At 32.5% G+C, this 15,668-nt stretch overlaps 1 protein-coding gene across 1 annotated transcript; it reads left to right on the top strand.

Moving 5' to 3' along the window:
• Window positions 1-8,254: 8,254 nt before the first annotated feature.
• LOC142350666 (uncharacterized) lies at window positions 8,255-15,371 on the top strand. The gene is made up of 6 exons (XM_075402595.1): window positions 8,255-8,776; window positions 9,419-9,581; window positions 10,505-10,631; window positions 13,369-13,557; window positions 13,867-14,015; window positions 14,872-15,371. The coding sequence occupies exons 1-6, from the start codon at window positions 8,414-8,416 to the stop codon at window positions 15,177-15,179; spliced, it is 1,299 nt and encodes a 432-aa protein (XP_075258710.1). The 5' UTR covers window positions 8,255-8,413; the 3' UTR covers window positions 15,180-15,371.
• Window positions 15,372-15,668: the final 297 nt, after the last annotated feature.

Below are 15,668 nucleotides of genomic sequence, written 5' to 3'. Positions count from 1 at the left end.
TATACTATGAAAAATGTTTATTTATTTTACGCACACTACATGTTAGATATTGATTAGGGCCACTATAAGGATTATTCGAATGATTATATCTATTTCTAAAAGTTAATGTTTCTTACATGCAAAGCTTTTGAATGGTTTATGCTGACAATGATCACAACTCCAACGCCAGGGTTCATACCTACTGTTATCGCGTTTAGTAGTCATTTTTAGAATAAAAAATGTAAGTAATAATTCAATTATTTCAAAAATGAGTAAATTGGACGAAAACAAAAAATAATTTGGTTTTGGTGCTGTAAAATATGAAGATTACGATATAATAATGTCAAGAGTTAGTAATGAGATAAAAATAAAAATACATCTGAAGCTACATCTAAAGGTGTAACTAAAGATTTGTGAAGGGGCTCAGCCCCTGGTTCCCCAAACGGCTTCGCCGATTAGCAAAGCGGCTTCAAAGAAAATAAAGATTCAAGTAAATAAAACAGTTGTTGTGACATTTGTAAAGAAGATAAGAATTGCACTGAAGATTTATCTAAGACGTTTTGAAACAGTTGAACACAAGAAAAGTGCTGGATTTTATCTTAGGAATGATATATAGAAAAATCTACTCAAAAATATCTGAAAATTGACATGGATTATATTGAGAAATAGATAGATGGGGTACTAGTTTGAAAGGATTTATGTATTGTGATAATTGTAAAATATATTTTGTGAGATGAGTGAACATTGAGCTGCAATGAAACAAAAAAAATGCCAGTATATTTAGTGGGGATTTTGTACAGAATAAAGAAAGATATGAATGTCTAACTTTAATTCATCTCTAGGTTGATACAGTGTAGAAAGTTAAAGAAACATCCAAATAATAGACCTATGGTTGCATTTCAGGACTCAACTAAAGATAACAAAATAACAAAAAAAATATAACTAAAGATGAAGATATGACTAGAGAAAAATCTAAAGTTGAATCTATAGATAAAGACATAACTAAAGATACATTTATAACTATAACTAAAGATAATTCTAAAGATGAACCAAAAGTTACATCTGAAGACAAAACTAAAGATGATTTTGAAGATGAAGATGAAGCTAAAGGTTATTGTAGTATTTTTAATATTAAATATAATGATAAAGATAAATATTATGAATCCATTTAAAACAAAGAAAAAGTTAGTGATAAGAAATTGTTAAATGAGAAGGGAAATTTAAAAATAAAGTAATTACATTTCAAACACAGTATGATGTTTAGTCAAATTAACGCTAGCTAGTATTATTCATAATGATCCCATAATTGCAAATAAATAAAAAGCATTCCATAATGTTCATCCCCTTATTAAATTTAACGCCTTTGATATAGTAAGATATACAAAACATACTGATGATAAAGTAGAAAGACATGAATTTACATTCATATTAATGGCTAGCCAGTATAATTCTCCAAATGTTCTAGATGAATTTAATAGAGTGCATGTGCAAGAGATGAATTAGTCTGGACGGAGTATACTAGAGTTTAAAATAGGATCAATATGTATACAAAGATTTTATCCTAGTGGTGGCTGCAATACAGATCTCCCATTTATATCTAATCTAATATACATTTCGAGTAAAAATACAAAATGATGATACTGGATGTTTTTGCGGAATCTAATTGTTTTTTTACTCCTTGCAAAATTTCGAACAGAAAGAGTTAATATTTATATTGAACGTGAGTATATTAATTTAGTAAAACTGCCTGATATGCGAAAAAGGCTCTCTCCTTCGTTATTTAAGCGGATTCGTCGATGTTGAACCTTCTTGTGATTTAAAAGATTTAAATAAGATTCAAGAAATAAATAATTAAATAAAGTGATTTAGTGTTTAAATTAAATAAAATCAAAACTTATAACCCGGATTTGATCAATCACAATTATCCTTGGTAAAACACTTACGAAACAAGAGCGGCCATAATTACCTATGTTCAAATGTGACACTCTTGTTCAAAAAACTTTTAAATAAAGAATTTTATCCGTGTCTAGGATATTGGGCATCTTTTAAAACTGAGGATGAATTAAATAAACATTTATGTATGTGCTCTGATGATGGTCCACACCTTGTAAATGGAACGTTCCATAAAGATTATATTCTAGAGTTTAATAGGTTTCATTATAGAAACAAAGTTCTTTTCATTATGGTATATGATTTTGAATGTATGATAACAGATGGTAAACAAATTCCCGATGCTTTTGGTTTATTTATTAAAAATGATTATCCGGATATATTAGATAATAAAGTATAAAATTACTTTGGAGAGGCAGTGTTTTACTGGTTTGATGATAAAGTTGATTTTAATAATAAAACATTAGAAAAAATATATAAATATATATAAGACTTCATAAAATATATCTACCTCTATATATATATATATATATATATATATATATATATAGATTTGTGTATATATATATATATATATATATATATATATATATATGTATATATGTATATATATATATATATATATAAGTGTATATATATATATATATATATATATATATATATATATTAGATATATTCAAAATAAACATACCGCTTAAAGAAGGAACTGTTACTAAACTTACTACTTACGGTTTATATTGTAAAGAGGAGTCAAGTAATGATTGTGTAAGAGATCACTATCATTTAAATGGTGGATTTAGAGCTTTTAATCAGAATAAGTGCAAACTTCAAGCTAAAAACATTCCGCGAAGTGGTGTCAATGCCAATTTTGTGCCCTTATATGCTTTAAATTCATCTAATTATAATAATTAATTCATTAATTCATAACAAAACTAGCAAAAAAATTAGAATCAAAGTATTGGATACAACATATTCGAATTATATAGAAATAGATCTAGTTTATGCCAGCACCATAGATATGTTTAGATTCTTCCCTTAGCATCACCTTAGTTTAGTTGCTATAATTAAAACATTAATAAAGAGTGTGTGAAGTTGAAAAAATTTTTGTTAGAGAGAAGAAATAGAATTTTTCCATATGAATAGATGGATAGTGTAGAAAAACTTAATAATTTAGATTTACCTCCTAAAAAGGCATTTCTGATGATGAATATAATTAAGCAATAATTTGTTGGAAAGAAAAAAGATGCGAAACAACAAAAGATTTTAGGTTAACCTATTTTAAAACAGATGTTCTATTATCTTTAGATGTCTTTGAAATTAAATATAATGATAAAGATAAATATTATGAATCCATTTAAAACAACGAAAATGTTAGTGATAAGAAATTGTTAAATGAGAAGGGATATAAAAATAAAGTAATTACATTTCAAACCCAATATGATGTTTAGTCAAATTAACGCTAGCTAGTAGTATTCATAATGATCCCATAATTGCAAATAAATCATTAGCATTCCATAATGTTCATCCCCTAATTAAATTTAACGCCTTTGATATAGTAAGATATACAAAACATACTGATGATAAAGTAGAAAGACATGAATTTACATTCAGATTAATGGCTAGCCAGTATAATACTCCAAATGTTCTAGATGAATTGAATAGAGTGCAAGTGCAAGAGATGAATTAGTCTGGACGGAGTATACTAGAAATTAAACTAGAATCAATGTGTATACAAAGATTTTATCCTAGTGGTGGCTGCCATACAGATCTCCCATTTAAATCTAATCTAATATACAATTCGAGTAAAAATACAAAATGATGATGCTAGATGTTTTTGCGGAATCTAATTGTTTTTTTACTCCTTGCAAAATTTCTTACAGAGAGAGTTAATATTTATATTGAACGTGAGTACATTAATTTAGTAAAACAGCCTGATATGCGAAAAAGGCTCTCTCCTTCGTTCTTCAAGCGGATTCGTCAATGTTGAACCTTCTTGTGATTTAAAACATTTAAATAAGATTCACGAATTAAATAATTGTATAAAGTGATTTAGTGTTTAAATTAAATAAAATCAAAACTTTTAACGCGGATTTGATCGATCACAATTATCCTTAGTAAATAACTTATAAAACTAGAGCGGCCATAATTAACTATGTTCAAATATGACATTCTTGTTCAAAAAATTTTTAATTAAAGAATATTATGCGAGTCTAGGATATTGGGTTTCTTTTAACCCTGAGGATGAATTAAACAAACATTTATGTATGTGCTCTGATGATGGTCCACACCTTGTAAATGGAACGTTCCATAAAGATTATATTCTAGAGTTTAATAGGTTTCATTATAAAAACAAAGTTCTTTTCAATATGGTATATGATTTTGAATGTATGATAACACATGGTAAACATATTCCCGATGCTTTTGGTTTATTTATCAAAAATGATTATACGGATATATTAGATATTAAAGTATAAAATTACTTTGGAGAGGCAGTGTTTTACTGGTTTGATGATAAAGTTGATTTTAATAATAAAACATTAGAAATAATATATTAATACATATAAGACTTCATAAAATATATCTACCTATATATATATATATATATATATATATATATATATATATATATATACATATATATATATATATATATATATATATTTGTATATATATCTATATATATATGTATATATATATATATATATATATATATATATATATATAAATAGATATATGTATATATATATTTATATATATATATAAATATAAGTATATATATATATATATATATATATATTAGATATATTCAAAATAAACATAGCGCTTAAAGAAGGAACTGTTACTCCACTTACTACTTACGGTTTATATTGTAAAGAGGAGTTAAGTAATGATTGTGTAAGAGATCACTATCACTTAAATGGTGGATTTAGAGGTTTTAATCAGAATAAGTGCAAACTTCAAGCTAAAAACATTCCGCGAAGTGGTGGCAATGCCAATTTTGTACCGTTATATGCTTTAAATTCATCTAATTATGATAATTAATTCATTAATTCATTACAAAACTAGCACAAAAATTAGAATCAAAGTATTGGCTACGACATATTCGAATTATATAGAAATAGATTTAGGTTATGCAAACGCCATATATATGTTTAGATTCTTCCCTTAGCATCACCTTAGTTTAGTTGCTATAAATAAAACATTAATTAAGAGTGTGTGAAGTTGAAAAAATTTTTGTTAGAGAGAAAAAATAGAACTTTTCCATATGAATGGATGGATAGTGTAGAAAAACTTAATAATTTAGATTTAACTCCTAAAAAGGCATTTCTGATGATGAATTTAATTAAGCAATAATTTGTTGGAAAGAAAAAAGATGCGAAACAACAAAAGATTTTAGGTTATCCTATTTTAAAACAGATGTTCTATTATCTTTAGATGTGTTTGAAAGACTTAGGGATACGTGTTTAAATATTATGAACCAGATCGTTGTTATGCATATTCTAATTCAGGTTTACCTTGGTTATGCAAATTGGATTCAGTAATTTTAGATTTAGCAATTACAAAGAAGAAACAGTTAAATTTTCTGATACAATAAAGCGTGGTAGGAGGGGAGAGTTAACTTCAGTGTTAGTTCATTGCCATGTTAAAGGTACAAACGAAAATATAGATGGTCCGTTCTATTTATAGCTGTAAATAAAATTTTCTAAAAGAACTTTTATTCATTATTTGCATCTGCTATGATGCAGGCTTTCTCTACTAGTGAAATTAGTGTTTGTGAAAGGGCTAATTCTCACGTGTCTACTAATAATACATGTTTTGTTTACACTTTTTTTATAGATTATAGAGATGTGTTAATAAATCAGACAAAGAAGTGATCTTTCCTTCCTGAAAATACAAAAGCAGATACTAGTCAGTTTGATTATTGGCAGAATGAAAAAAATTAGAAAATCTATAAGGCTAATGAAAAGTTTATGCTTAAACATATGAATTCAAAAGATTATGTTATTGATGATGAGATATTAGATTGGTATTTAGATCATAATTTGAAAATAGAGGGTTAAAAAAGTAAAAATAGATTTCAATATGAAAAGAGCGAATGGTTAAGACCCTACATAGAGTGTAATATTCAGAAAAGAAAGTAAGCTAAAACTAGAGCTGATTAATTTGGTGATGTAATCTTTAAATTAATGAATAAAGCATTCAATATAAAAGCGATAGAGAATGTATATAATAGTTAATGATATAGATAGCTATATTAAATTAGTAGAAAATTTTGACTTTATTTGTGCTGTTGAGTGTGATGATGTCCTGATTGCAGTACATAAAACAAGAAGTAAAGTTCAGTTAGATAAGTTTAATTATATTGTTTTTGTTTTAATAGAGAATGCTAAATTATTATTGTATAAAGCTATCAAAAAGAATATTTTGAGAAATATTTGGATCGTTGTTGTCATTATACAGATACAAATAGTATGTTTATAAATTTAAACGTTCCTAACGATATAGATAGATATATTAAATTAGTTGAAAATTTTGATTTTATTTGTGCTGTTGAGTGTGATGATGTCCTAATTTCAGTACATAAAACAAGAAGTAAAGTTCAGTTAGATAAGTTTAATTATATTGTTTTTGTTTTAATAGAGAATGCTAAATTATTTTTGTATAAAGCTATAAAAGAATATTTTGAGAAATATTTGGATCGTTGTTATCATTATACAGATACAAATAGTATGTTTATAAATTTAAACGTTCCTATTGGTGATAGTAATAATGAAGAGAAGAATCAGATAAACAGATATAATAATTAAAAACGCATTGGGTAAAATGAAAGATGAAATACCTAATGATGCAACTTTAGAAGGCTGTATCCTTAAAGTTAAAGCATATTGTTACATAAAAGTTAAAGTTGAAGAAGAAAGGAAAAATAAAGGAATAACTAAAGCTGCAATTAAATATCAGATAATTATAGAAGATTTTTAAAATGCTATATATAATTTTAAGATTAATTATGTAACTAATTATACAATTGTTAGTAAGAAACATCATGTAGAAACAAAAGAACAATATAAAATAGCTCTTGATTCATTCGATGATAAAGGTATTACAGATTGTAATGATTCATTTAAATTTTATAGCAGAGAATTGAACAAAATAATAACAATAGAGATTAAAATAAGAATTTATACAGGTTTTTATAACACAGTTAGCAAAAATTAAAATTTTGTAAAAACATGAAAAATCACTAATATTACAAAATTTAAAATTTATTTTCCTTTTCTCCATGTCGGGGACATTTTCTCCATGTCAATAAGTTTCTTATAAAAACATGTGAAAAAACGTGCACTCTTTTTTCTCCATGTCCGGGGGCAGTCATATAATCATTACTCTTTTTAGTGTCTTCTATTACGTCATTGATGTCAATATTCGAACAAATTTTATAAAAATCTTTATATATAAATTTGTGCTCCAGACGAGGGCAAAAGTCAAAGAAATTATTTTTAATGGAAATATCGGCAATAGAACATTTTTTGTATCGCATCGACAAAATGTTCTCTCCAAAGAGGCAGGCAGTTCAAAAACGTTGATTTCAGAATTTTTGCAGTTAAAGGAATTAGGGAGTTAGGCATCTTGCGCTTGATTTCGCATTTGAAGTACTCAGAAACGTCAAAGTCTAAAAATCTTGGCTTAAGAACTGACCAGAGATTCTGCCTCTTTTTAACAGAATTTAAAAATTTGAACTTAATTCACGTTTTTGGATCAGCGGAGAAATATTTTTACAGCAGGACCGGATTTTGTCTCAAGTTAAACAACAATAAATGAACATTTTTTATTTGAATGGGTTCAACAGATCTATTGGGGAAATGGTGTTTTTATCACTTTTTATGCCAGGCAAAGTTTAACAAAATATTTCATATCTGATTTTTGTTAAATTTTTTGCTTCTTAGGAAAGGCAAATTGGAAAGGTAAATTGAAAGGCAAATTGAAATGTATCAAATTTTCGAAACCTTTGGTTAGGCAGCTTCCGCCCTCTTGAATAAATTCTAACCATATCGGACGTTTCTTTTGTGCTTTCAGCATTATTTGATTTTATGTTTTCATTCTTCGTTTGTTATTAATGCTCCAACACTGACCAAACATTGATCAGTTTCAAACTTTGTAAAAGCCGGATGATTATCATCAAGAAGTATTGTTTATAAGTTCATGTCGCAGTGTCTTAAATTAGTTGTTTTGTCCGCCAGCCATGGTGACATTTTGGTCACATTTATCTCGGACCAAATCTGACGGAAACTGGTATTTATCTTTTCCAACAGAACTTTAACCAAAGCACCTCACTTGATAGCCAAGGTCAAAGTTTTCGCCCTCTTTTAATTATACCATAAACATATTTGTATCATTCTAGAACGATAGTTTTGAGCATAAAAGAGCTCTAGTAAGCTTTCTAGCGGAGACTCAAATAACAATGAAATATTGAGAAAGATATATTTACCTTGTTTAACACTCTTGAACACTTGTCAATTTGCGAAAAGTTGTCAACCGTCTCAAAATGAATACAATTGTTTTGTTTTTACTGTTCGCTTTCGCCTCTGTGGCAGCGAAAAAGTCAGTTTTCGAACAGAAAAAAGAATGGGATTTTAGAAATGGGCGCAACCTTGTTGGGTTCAACACAAACGATGTTTATTACCAGTCGTTCAACTGGGATGTTTTGTCCGAAGACAGGTCCACTTTCTACCAGAGTGTTCTGGACGAGGTGGGAAACTTGCAGAGTGCGTATATCAATGGCATCTGGTTCCCTCCCCCCTCACAGACGGCGGATAACCAGGGATACATGCCAGGCATGTGGTACACTATTCCTGGAGGAGACACATTGCAATACGTGGCCAGAAATGTCAGCCAGAGAGGTCTCAAGGTAACGGCACTTATTTCGAGAATTTTTTGAGAACACCCACTTAGATTATCATCTAACTGGGTGCTCTCAACGTTCAACTTACTGTACCATTTTTTTCGAATTGTGGTTGTAGAGGTTTTACAGCAGGTGCTAGAGTTTTATTCCTGCCATCAGTCTAGATAATTGTTCATCTGCCTCTGTGCATGTGTCAGTCAGAGTCACACGCGGCGTTAATGAAATTGAGCAATAGTCTTTTACTATCAGCTCAAAAAATAGATAATCTACGCCAAGAGAAACGTTGTCCAACTTTTTCTGCAATTAGAAGCTGGAGTTACTAGGTTGCAGCATCAAGTTGTGCTGATTCCTCTTTGGTGAAGTCATATCATCTAGCTTAGTATATGACCTTCTGTAATTGATGTTCTGCATCTTTATAATCGATAGTCACACCTTCTATCACGCTAACTAAACCATTAGGAGTGCAATAGCAAGCATTACTCAAGACGGATGGTAATCTTAATCTTGCAAGATTCCTGCAAGACACTTTCAGCTCCCTGGCTTGGATCCACTCAGCTTTGTTTCTCATATTATTTGCTCATAGTATTTAAGCCACCATTCCTTTAGCGTAATCAGTTTTGTCTGTATAGAAATGTGTTATTTGTTTAGGTGATAATGGACATAGTGATAAACCACAGAAGTGCTCAGTATGTGGATGGTTGTAGTCACCAGTACTCTGTATTCAAACAGCCAGACTGGGGAAACGACAAGGTTGTCAAACACGATGACCTCTGCAACGGTGGATACACTGTCCCAGACAACTGCGGCCCAGGTACCTAATATTTCATTGCAGGCTAAATCCTAGTCCCAGTATCAGCTCTTTCTCTTTTTTGCGAGATCGGGACTTAAAATAGTTGATAATAGTTGATGAAGGCGCAGCTTAAAATAATTCATAATCGTTGTTAAGTGTTCAGTATAACAAAAATGCAGTTTTTAAAATTCCATAACATAACTTTTAACTCTTCCTTCAAATTTTTAAGCAACTTCTATCAGGGCTCAAAGGAATAAACTTCATCGGTGCTCATTTTTCGAATTTTACTGAAAATGATTTTGAAACGGCGATCATTTTTTACATCTTGTCAAGCATCAGAAAACTTTGAGAGTCTGCCGATTTTGATAAATTTAAAGCAATAGCAAGTAAATTACGGCCCATAATCCATCACCTGTAATTAATCTATGACACAGTATTCACCTATTTCAGAAATCGGCTTGCTAAGAGAGGGTGGTGTTAGACCAAGTAGAATGCGATTAACCATAATGTGATATAGTGTCGGACTATCTCTTCTAAGATGTGTTAACTTTGCGTCACTAACGAAAACGTTTTAGTCTGTGGCTTGTGATACTTTTACATAGGAGCAAAGATAATTCTGTAACCACCAAATGTTCTATTAACTAACTTCATGTACTGATAAAGAATTAGATCTAAAAGGACTCGAACCTACTATCTCATGCACCGCGGCCAGGCATGCTACCGTTGCACCAAAGCTATGAAGAAGTTCCGACTTTGTTAGCTTGATATACCACAAGCTGGGTTATTACAATTCGTTAAAAGTCAGCTCATTCTATCTTTTCTCATTTTAAATTTTGAGCAAAAATTGTGTAAAATGAACACAAACAGCTTAAATCACTCTAATAGAAGCTCTGTTTGCCTCGAATAAAATAAAAATGAAATGATGTTTTGTTCGTATTTGTTAGGCAACTATGACACTGGTGAGAACACGTGCTACTGTCCAGATGTGGACCACACCAATGGAGAAGTCCAGTCGGACATCATCAATTGGCTCAACTGGCTACAGCAGAACTACTCTGTCAACGCTTACAGGTAGAGGCCTAGCCAATCAGATTACGCACCAACCGGAATAGAAGTTTTTACAACACAGAAATAAATTGAAAAAGAATTGCTGACTCTTTGATATCATAGGTCCGCCATTCTAGAGGGGCTAGACCCTGCAGACCAGTTAAGTGTATAAATGTATTTTTGGCGGAGATAATTATTTACGGGCGGAGGGGGGTCGTATAATGGTAGAAACAAACTCGCCTTGGTTTTGGTTCAATTTGTGTGGTGGACATAAAACTTGATCTTGACATGCAGTTCCTTGGTTTCGTTTTCAAGTAATTTTCGAGCTTGCTATAATGGATTTCCAGTTTGAATGGCGGCTTGATATTTTTTGTGAAGGACCTTATTTTTTCTTGGTCCGTGAAGTATGTTGCATGTGTCTCAACTTAAGAAAAGTCCCGTGGTCCGACAAACCATGAAAATGAGTCCTCCACCAAAGTTGTCTATAAAAAGACCGCGCTCGACCGAAAGGGGGCTATGAAAAGACTTTGTATTGACTTTGGCGAGAGCCTAGACTGTATATAGGCCCAAAAAATGTCAACCTAGACAGCGAATTGAACAAAAAATCATTTACAGACAATATATTGACATTAGCGATTATTCTGCAGGTGTTTTTGTGTTCAAAATTACGTCTACTGAAAAGACTATCGTGCGCTCAAAAGTCGCTAAGGATCAGACTAGTTTGCGCTCGAACCGTCCTCAGATTTAAGTGTGCTCAAAATAGCTTCTATTCAGAATGAAATAGGCTCGAAATTGCCACTGATTAGGTTCAAACGCACCCTAAATCACTTCTGATCAGACTCAAGTGCTATTGAAATTGCCTCTGAACAGACTCAAATGCGCTCGGAGTAGTCTGATCAGATAATGAATTTAAAAAGAACAAATCCCTTAATATAGCTAAAAAAAATTATTTCAAAACGATTTTTCTTTTCAGTAAAATAATCAACTAACAAACCCGTCTGAATGGTTTTACTAATAAAAAATCGAAGCGTTAAAAAATTGTTCGTTTAGTATCCCATAAGTAACTGTTCCTGAATCAATAGACAAACTTAGACAGCTTTCTATAAAAACGTCTTGATTGGCAGTTATTCAAAATAACTCGTTAAGGCGGCATTTTCTATCAACTGAACCCGGTGGTTCTGATCAGCCCCGTCGGACTTCACATTAATCGTCTCTGATCAAAAGATTCTCTATCGTTGTCTTTTAGCAGAGCCAAAATCGAAATCTCTTAGTCAAAAAATTGAAAAAAAATGCGAACAAAGTTTTTATCAGACCAATTTGAGCTCAAATTTTTTTCTTTTAAGAGTAATAAGTTCTCGAATCCGCCTCTGATTGGGCTTTCCAGACCGAAGTAACACATGCTTCCGGACCGAAGTAACAAAGGATTGGGCCTTACAGACAAATGAGGCCGTGTCCCAGACTATTAAGCGCTCGAACCGCTGTCTAGACCCTGTAATTTTGGTCCCGGTGTGCGTTCGAGTAGATCTGATCATAGCTCAAGTTGGATCTGAACCTCAAACAGGGATCTACGAAGACGGTTTTATAGAACTATAGAAAATTTTTGAGTGAGTTTAACTGGAATTCTTGATCATGAATCTGCTTCTACAACTTGCAACCCAGTTTGAGTTCCAGACCAAAATTGCCTCTAATCAGGCCGTCCCAGAAAAAAAGAACAGTTGATCAAACCGACCCAGACATAATTGACCTGTGACCAGACTGTGATGTGCTCGAAAATTTGTATGCGTTTGGAGTGCGTTCAAAAACCTCCTCTGACCATATTATTGTGCTTTCAAAACCGATTGTTGATCAAACTAGTGTGAGCTCAAATCTGCCTCTTTTCAACCTAAAATGCGCTCGAAATCGCCTGTGGTCAGAATAAAGTGCGCTCGAAATCACCTCTGATCAAAACAAAAGCGCTCGAAATCTCCTCTGATCGGATTAAAATGCGCTGTAATTTTCCTTTGTCATAATAGAGTGCATTCAAAGTAGTCTGACCAGAGAATGGTTTTAAAATGGACAAATCTGTTAATACCACTATAAAATTTTCAATTCATAAATAAATTTTATTTTCAATAATATATTCAACTAGGCCAATTCCGATAGTATTGGAAACAATAAAATTGAATTAATAAATAAAATTTAATATGCCACTCTTTCATGTTTTTTTCAATGGATGAGTTTCGACAGCTTTGCATAAAAACGTTTTGATGAATATTTATTCTAAATCACCTTTAATGGGGACCGGCAATGGATAAAAAATAGCTGGAGCCCATTGCTCTGATCAGCGCCCATAGACTCTAGATTACTCTCTATGCGGAACGCTGCTGTAGTGTTGCCTCTTGGCAGAGACAACATCTGTCAATAAAACATACTAATACAAATAAAACATATCTGTCAATAAAAAAAACATGAAAAACGCGCTCAAATTTGTTTATATTCAGGCCTTATTGAGATCAAAATCTTTTCTGATCAGACTAGTGTGCGCTCAAACCCGCCTCGGATCGAACTATACCAGACCAAAGCGACCTCTAATCAGACATGTTCCAGGCCATTGTCCGGAATAAAATGCGCTCGAAGCTTTTTCGGGCCATCTAATTCGAGCAGACCGTGCGCATGTGTTTGCTCGAAGACGGTCTGATCAGAAGTCACTTTAGCCTAGACACCTCGACCTGAGAACCTATTTGTCCCAGAATCATTTAGCCTCTTTTCTGTTTTATTCTAGATTTGACTTCGTGAAGGGCTACAGCGGTTATTACGTAAACAAGTACATCTCAGCAACTGGACCCTCATTTTCAGTGGGGGAGTATTTTGACGGGGACACTGGAAAAGTGGACAACTGGATCCAGAGTGCCAGCTACTCTTCAACCGCATTCGATTTCCCGAACAGATATTATCTCAGAGATGCTATCAAGTAAAGCATATTTTTTGACGCAACAATCAAATCCGTGGATCATAACAGATTTTATGAGTTTAATATTTTCTTTGATTAGACTTAGGTGCGTTTCGTCCCATAAATTTTGAACGTAGAAACATGTCTGATTCTAATAGTGTTATTAGCGTGGGGGCCTCAACCCAAGTAAAACAGTTTCTTTGCGATTTTTTTGTGTCAACTCAATTCCAGTTCATATAAATACCTGTAAATTACAGCTATCTAACAACTATCAGCAGAAAAATTGACGCATCAGGTCATTTGCACTTATGTTTTTTTGTCCGTTGGCAGTAACAACGACTATTCTGGCCTTCAGCAAGGTGTGAACCCAGCTGGGGTGATCGGGGTGTACCCTGGGTTGGCATGTCCCTTCCTCGATAATCACGACACATCCAGGGATGACAGGTTCTGTGGGGGAAATGCAGACAAACTCACACAAGGTTTGGGAGTCACCTTTATTAGATCATAGAAAAGAGTATATTGTTTCAATTTGGTTCAAACAGTTTTTCGAGCAAGGACTGAACAAACGAGAATTGAACAAGATAAGAACCAACTAATCATCAATTTAGGTCATTGTCAGCCATAGCAAATTTGATTTTAGTAATTTTGGCACGCTAAGTATTGTTCTAAACTTTTAGTGTTTGAGCAGACATTACAATCTACTCGGAATATTGTTGTTAACGGCTCAAAATGAAGATACTTCAATTTCCTGTTTTATGTCCTGTCAAGAACAAAATAATCGTAGAAACGGCGAATTTTGTCAGAACAGTAGTTTTCAACCAAATGTTTAAAAAAATCTCAGAGAAGATATAAATCGAACTTCGGCTCCTCTATCGTGATATTATGTTTAAAAAAGATGCCTCAAATATGCAGAAGAGGAGAACAAGATTAAATGTCACCGTTGGCAAAACATCATTCTTGTAATGATTAGTTCTTATAATTTAGCCTAGGGTATATGGCCTCTTAACAGGTGACTATTTGCCGAATTCATTAATGACCGCGCACAATTTTAGCTTTGTCTGTTTGAATCATTTTTGAATAGAAGCATAATGAGAGGGTACCATAATCTTAATGACTTGTCCCCAATGAGTGTGACATTCTTCGGTTTTCAGTTCTATTTGCCTCGCCCAACGAGAGGTAAACACAATTATACCAAGCTTCGGGAGGTGATTTTGCGTAATTTGAAGTATTTAGTTGAAATTGGAATGTTGATACTGGTCATAAAATAGCAATGACCACGATTCCTTGACGGTTTAACCAAGTATTTGCAATAAATTATGTAACTGTTTTTAATAGGATACGCGTATATCCTGACGCACCCTGGCATCCCCTTCGTCTACCACGATGACTGGTTCATGTCCACTGTCCAGCAGGCCATCAAGATTTTCATCAGCATCAGAAAGAACCACCAGCTCAGCTCCACAATGGACATATATATTGACAAACATCAGGGAGGACTCTATGCCGCCTACTTGGGACCAGGAGCAACTTATGTGGGAGGGGGAACTGTGGCTATGAAGTTGGGCACCAACAGCTGGAGTCCTTCTGGAGGTGGCTGGAACTTGAATACCTCTGGAAACAACTACGCCATTTGGACCAAATAAAGCATATCAATTAAGAACGCTTTTGAATTAGTTAAATGTTTATCAAAACTTAGTTTGGACTGCTTTATTACCTTAAATCAACCAATACAAAATCGGCATCTTTTGCGTTTTTAATCTAAGTAAATGTATATATCAATTGCGGTTCTCAATGTCATTTGTTATATACTGCCATAAATAGAAATTTTCGAATGAGGTGTATTTTTGAGCGAACTGGAAAGATTCACTGCCCCACTCTAGACCTCGACTAATGAAAAGATCATGCTCGACTAAAAAAAGGCTCTGAATAGACGATGCTGGACCCAGAGCTGTGAAAAGAATTTTATTAGACTTTAATAATGACACGGAGTTTGCTGCGCGACCCAGAAATTTACGCAAAAAAAAATTACCCAAAAAACTTTGCTCGGCGCAAATTTGCCACTCTGTACATTTGCTCGACCCTAAATTTTAGCTGGACTTTTCCTCGACCGAAATTAACGAGGAGTCAGAACT

The sequence above is a fragment of the Convolutriloba macropyga genome, chromosome 1, assembly GCF_964194025.1.
Source record: "Convolutriloba macropyga chromosome 1, txConMacr16.3, whole genome shotgun sequence".
In the NCBI taxonomy this organism is placed as follows: Eukaryota; Metazoa; Xenacoelomorpha; order Acoela; family Convolutidae; genus Convolutriloba; species Convolutriloba macropyga.
This window is presented reverse-complemented; position numbering and strand designations above follow the sequence as displayed.

Bases quoted from the DNA above. Each gene is read 5' to 3' on its own strand.
- LOC142350666 (XM_075402595.1), top strand. From the start codon at position 8,414: ATGAATACAATTGTTTTGTTTTTACTGTTCGCTTTCGCCTCTGTGGCA. The intron at 8,777-9,418 runs GTAACGGCACTT...TTATTTGTTTAG, and splicing joins TCAGCCAGAGAGGTCTCAAG to GTGATAATGGACATAGTGAT. The intron at 10,632-13,368 runs GTAGAGGCCTAG...GTTTTATTCTAG, and splicing joins TACTCTGTCAACGCTTACAG to ATTTGACTTCGTGAAGGGCT.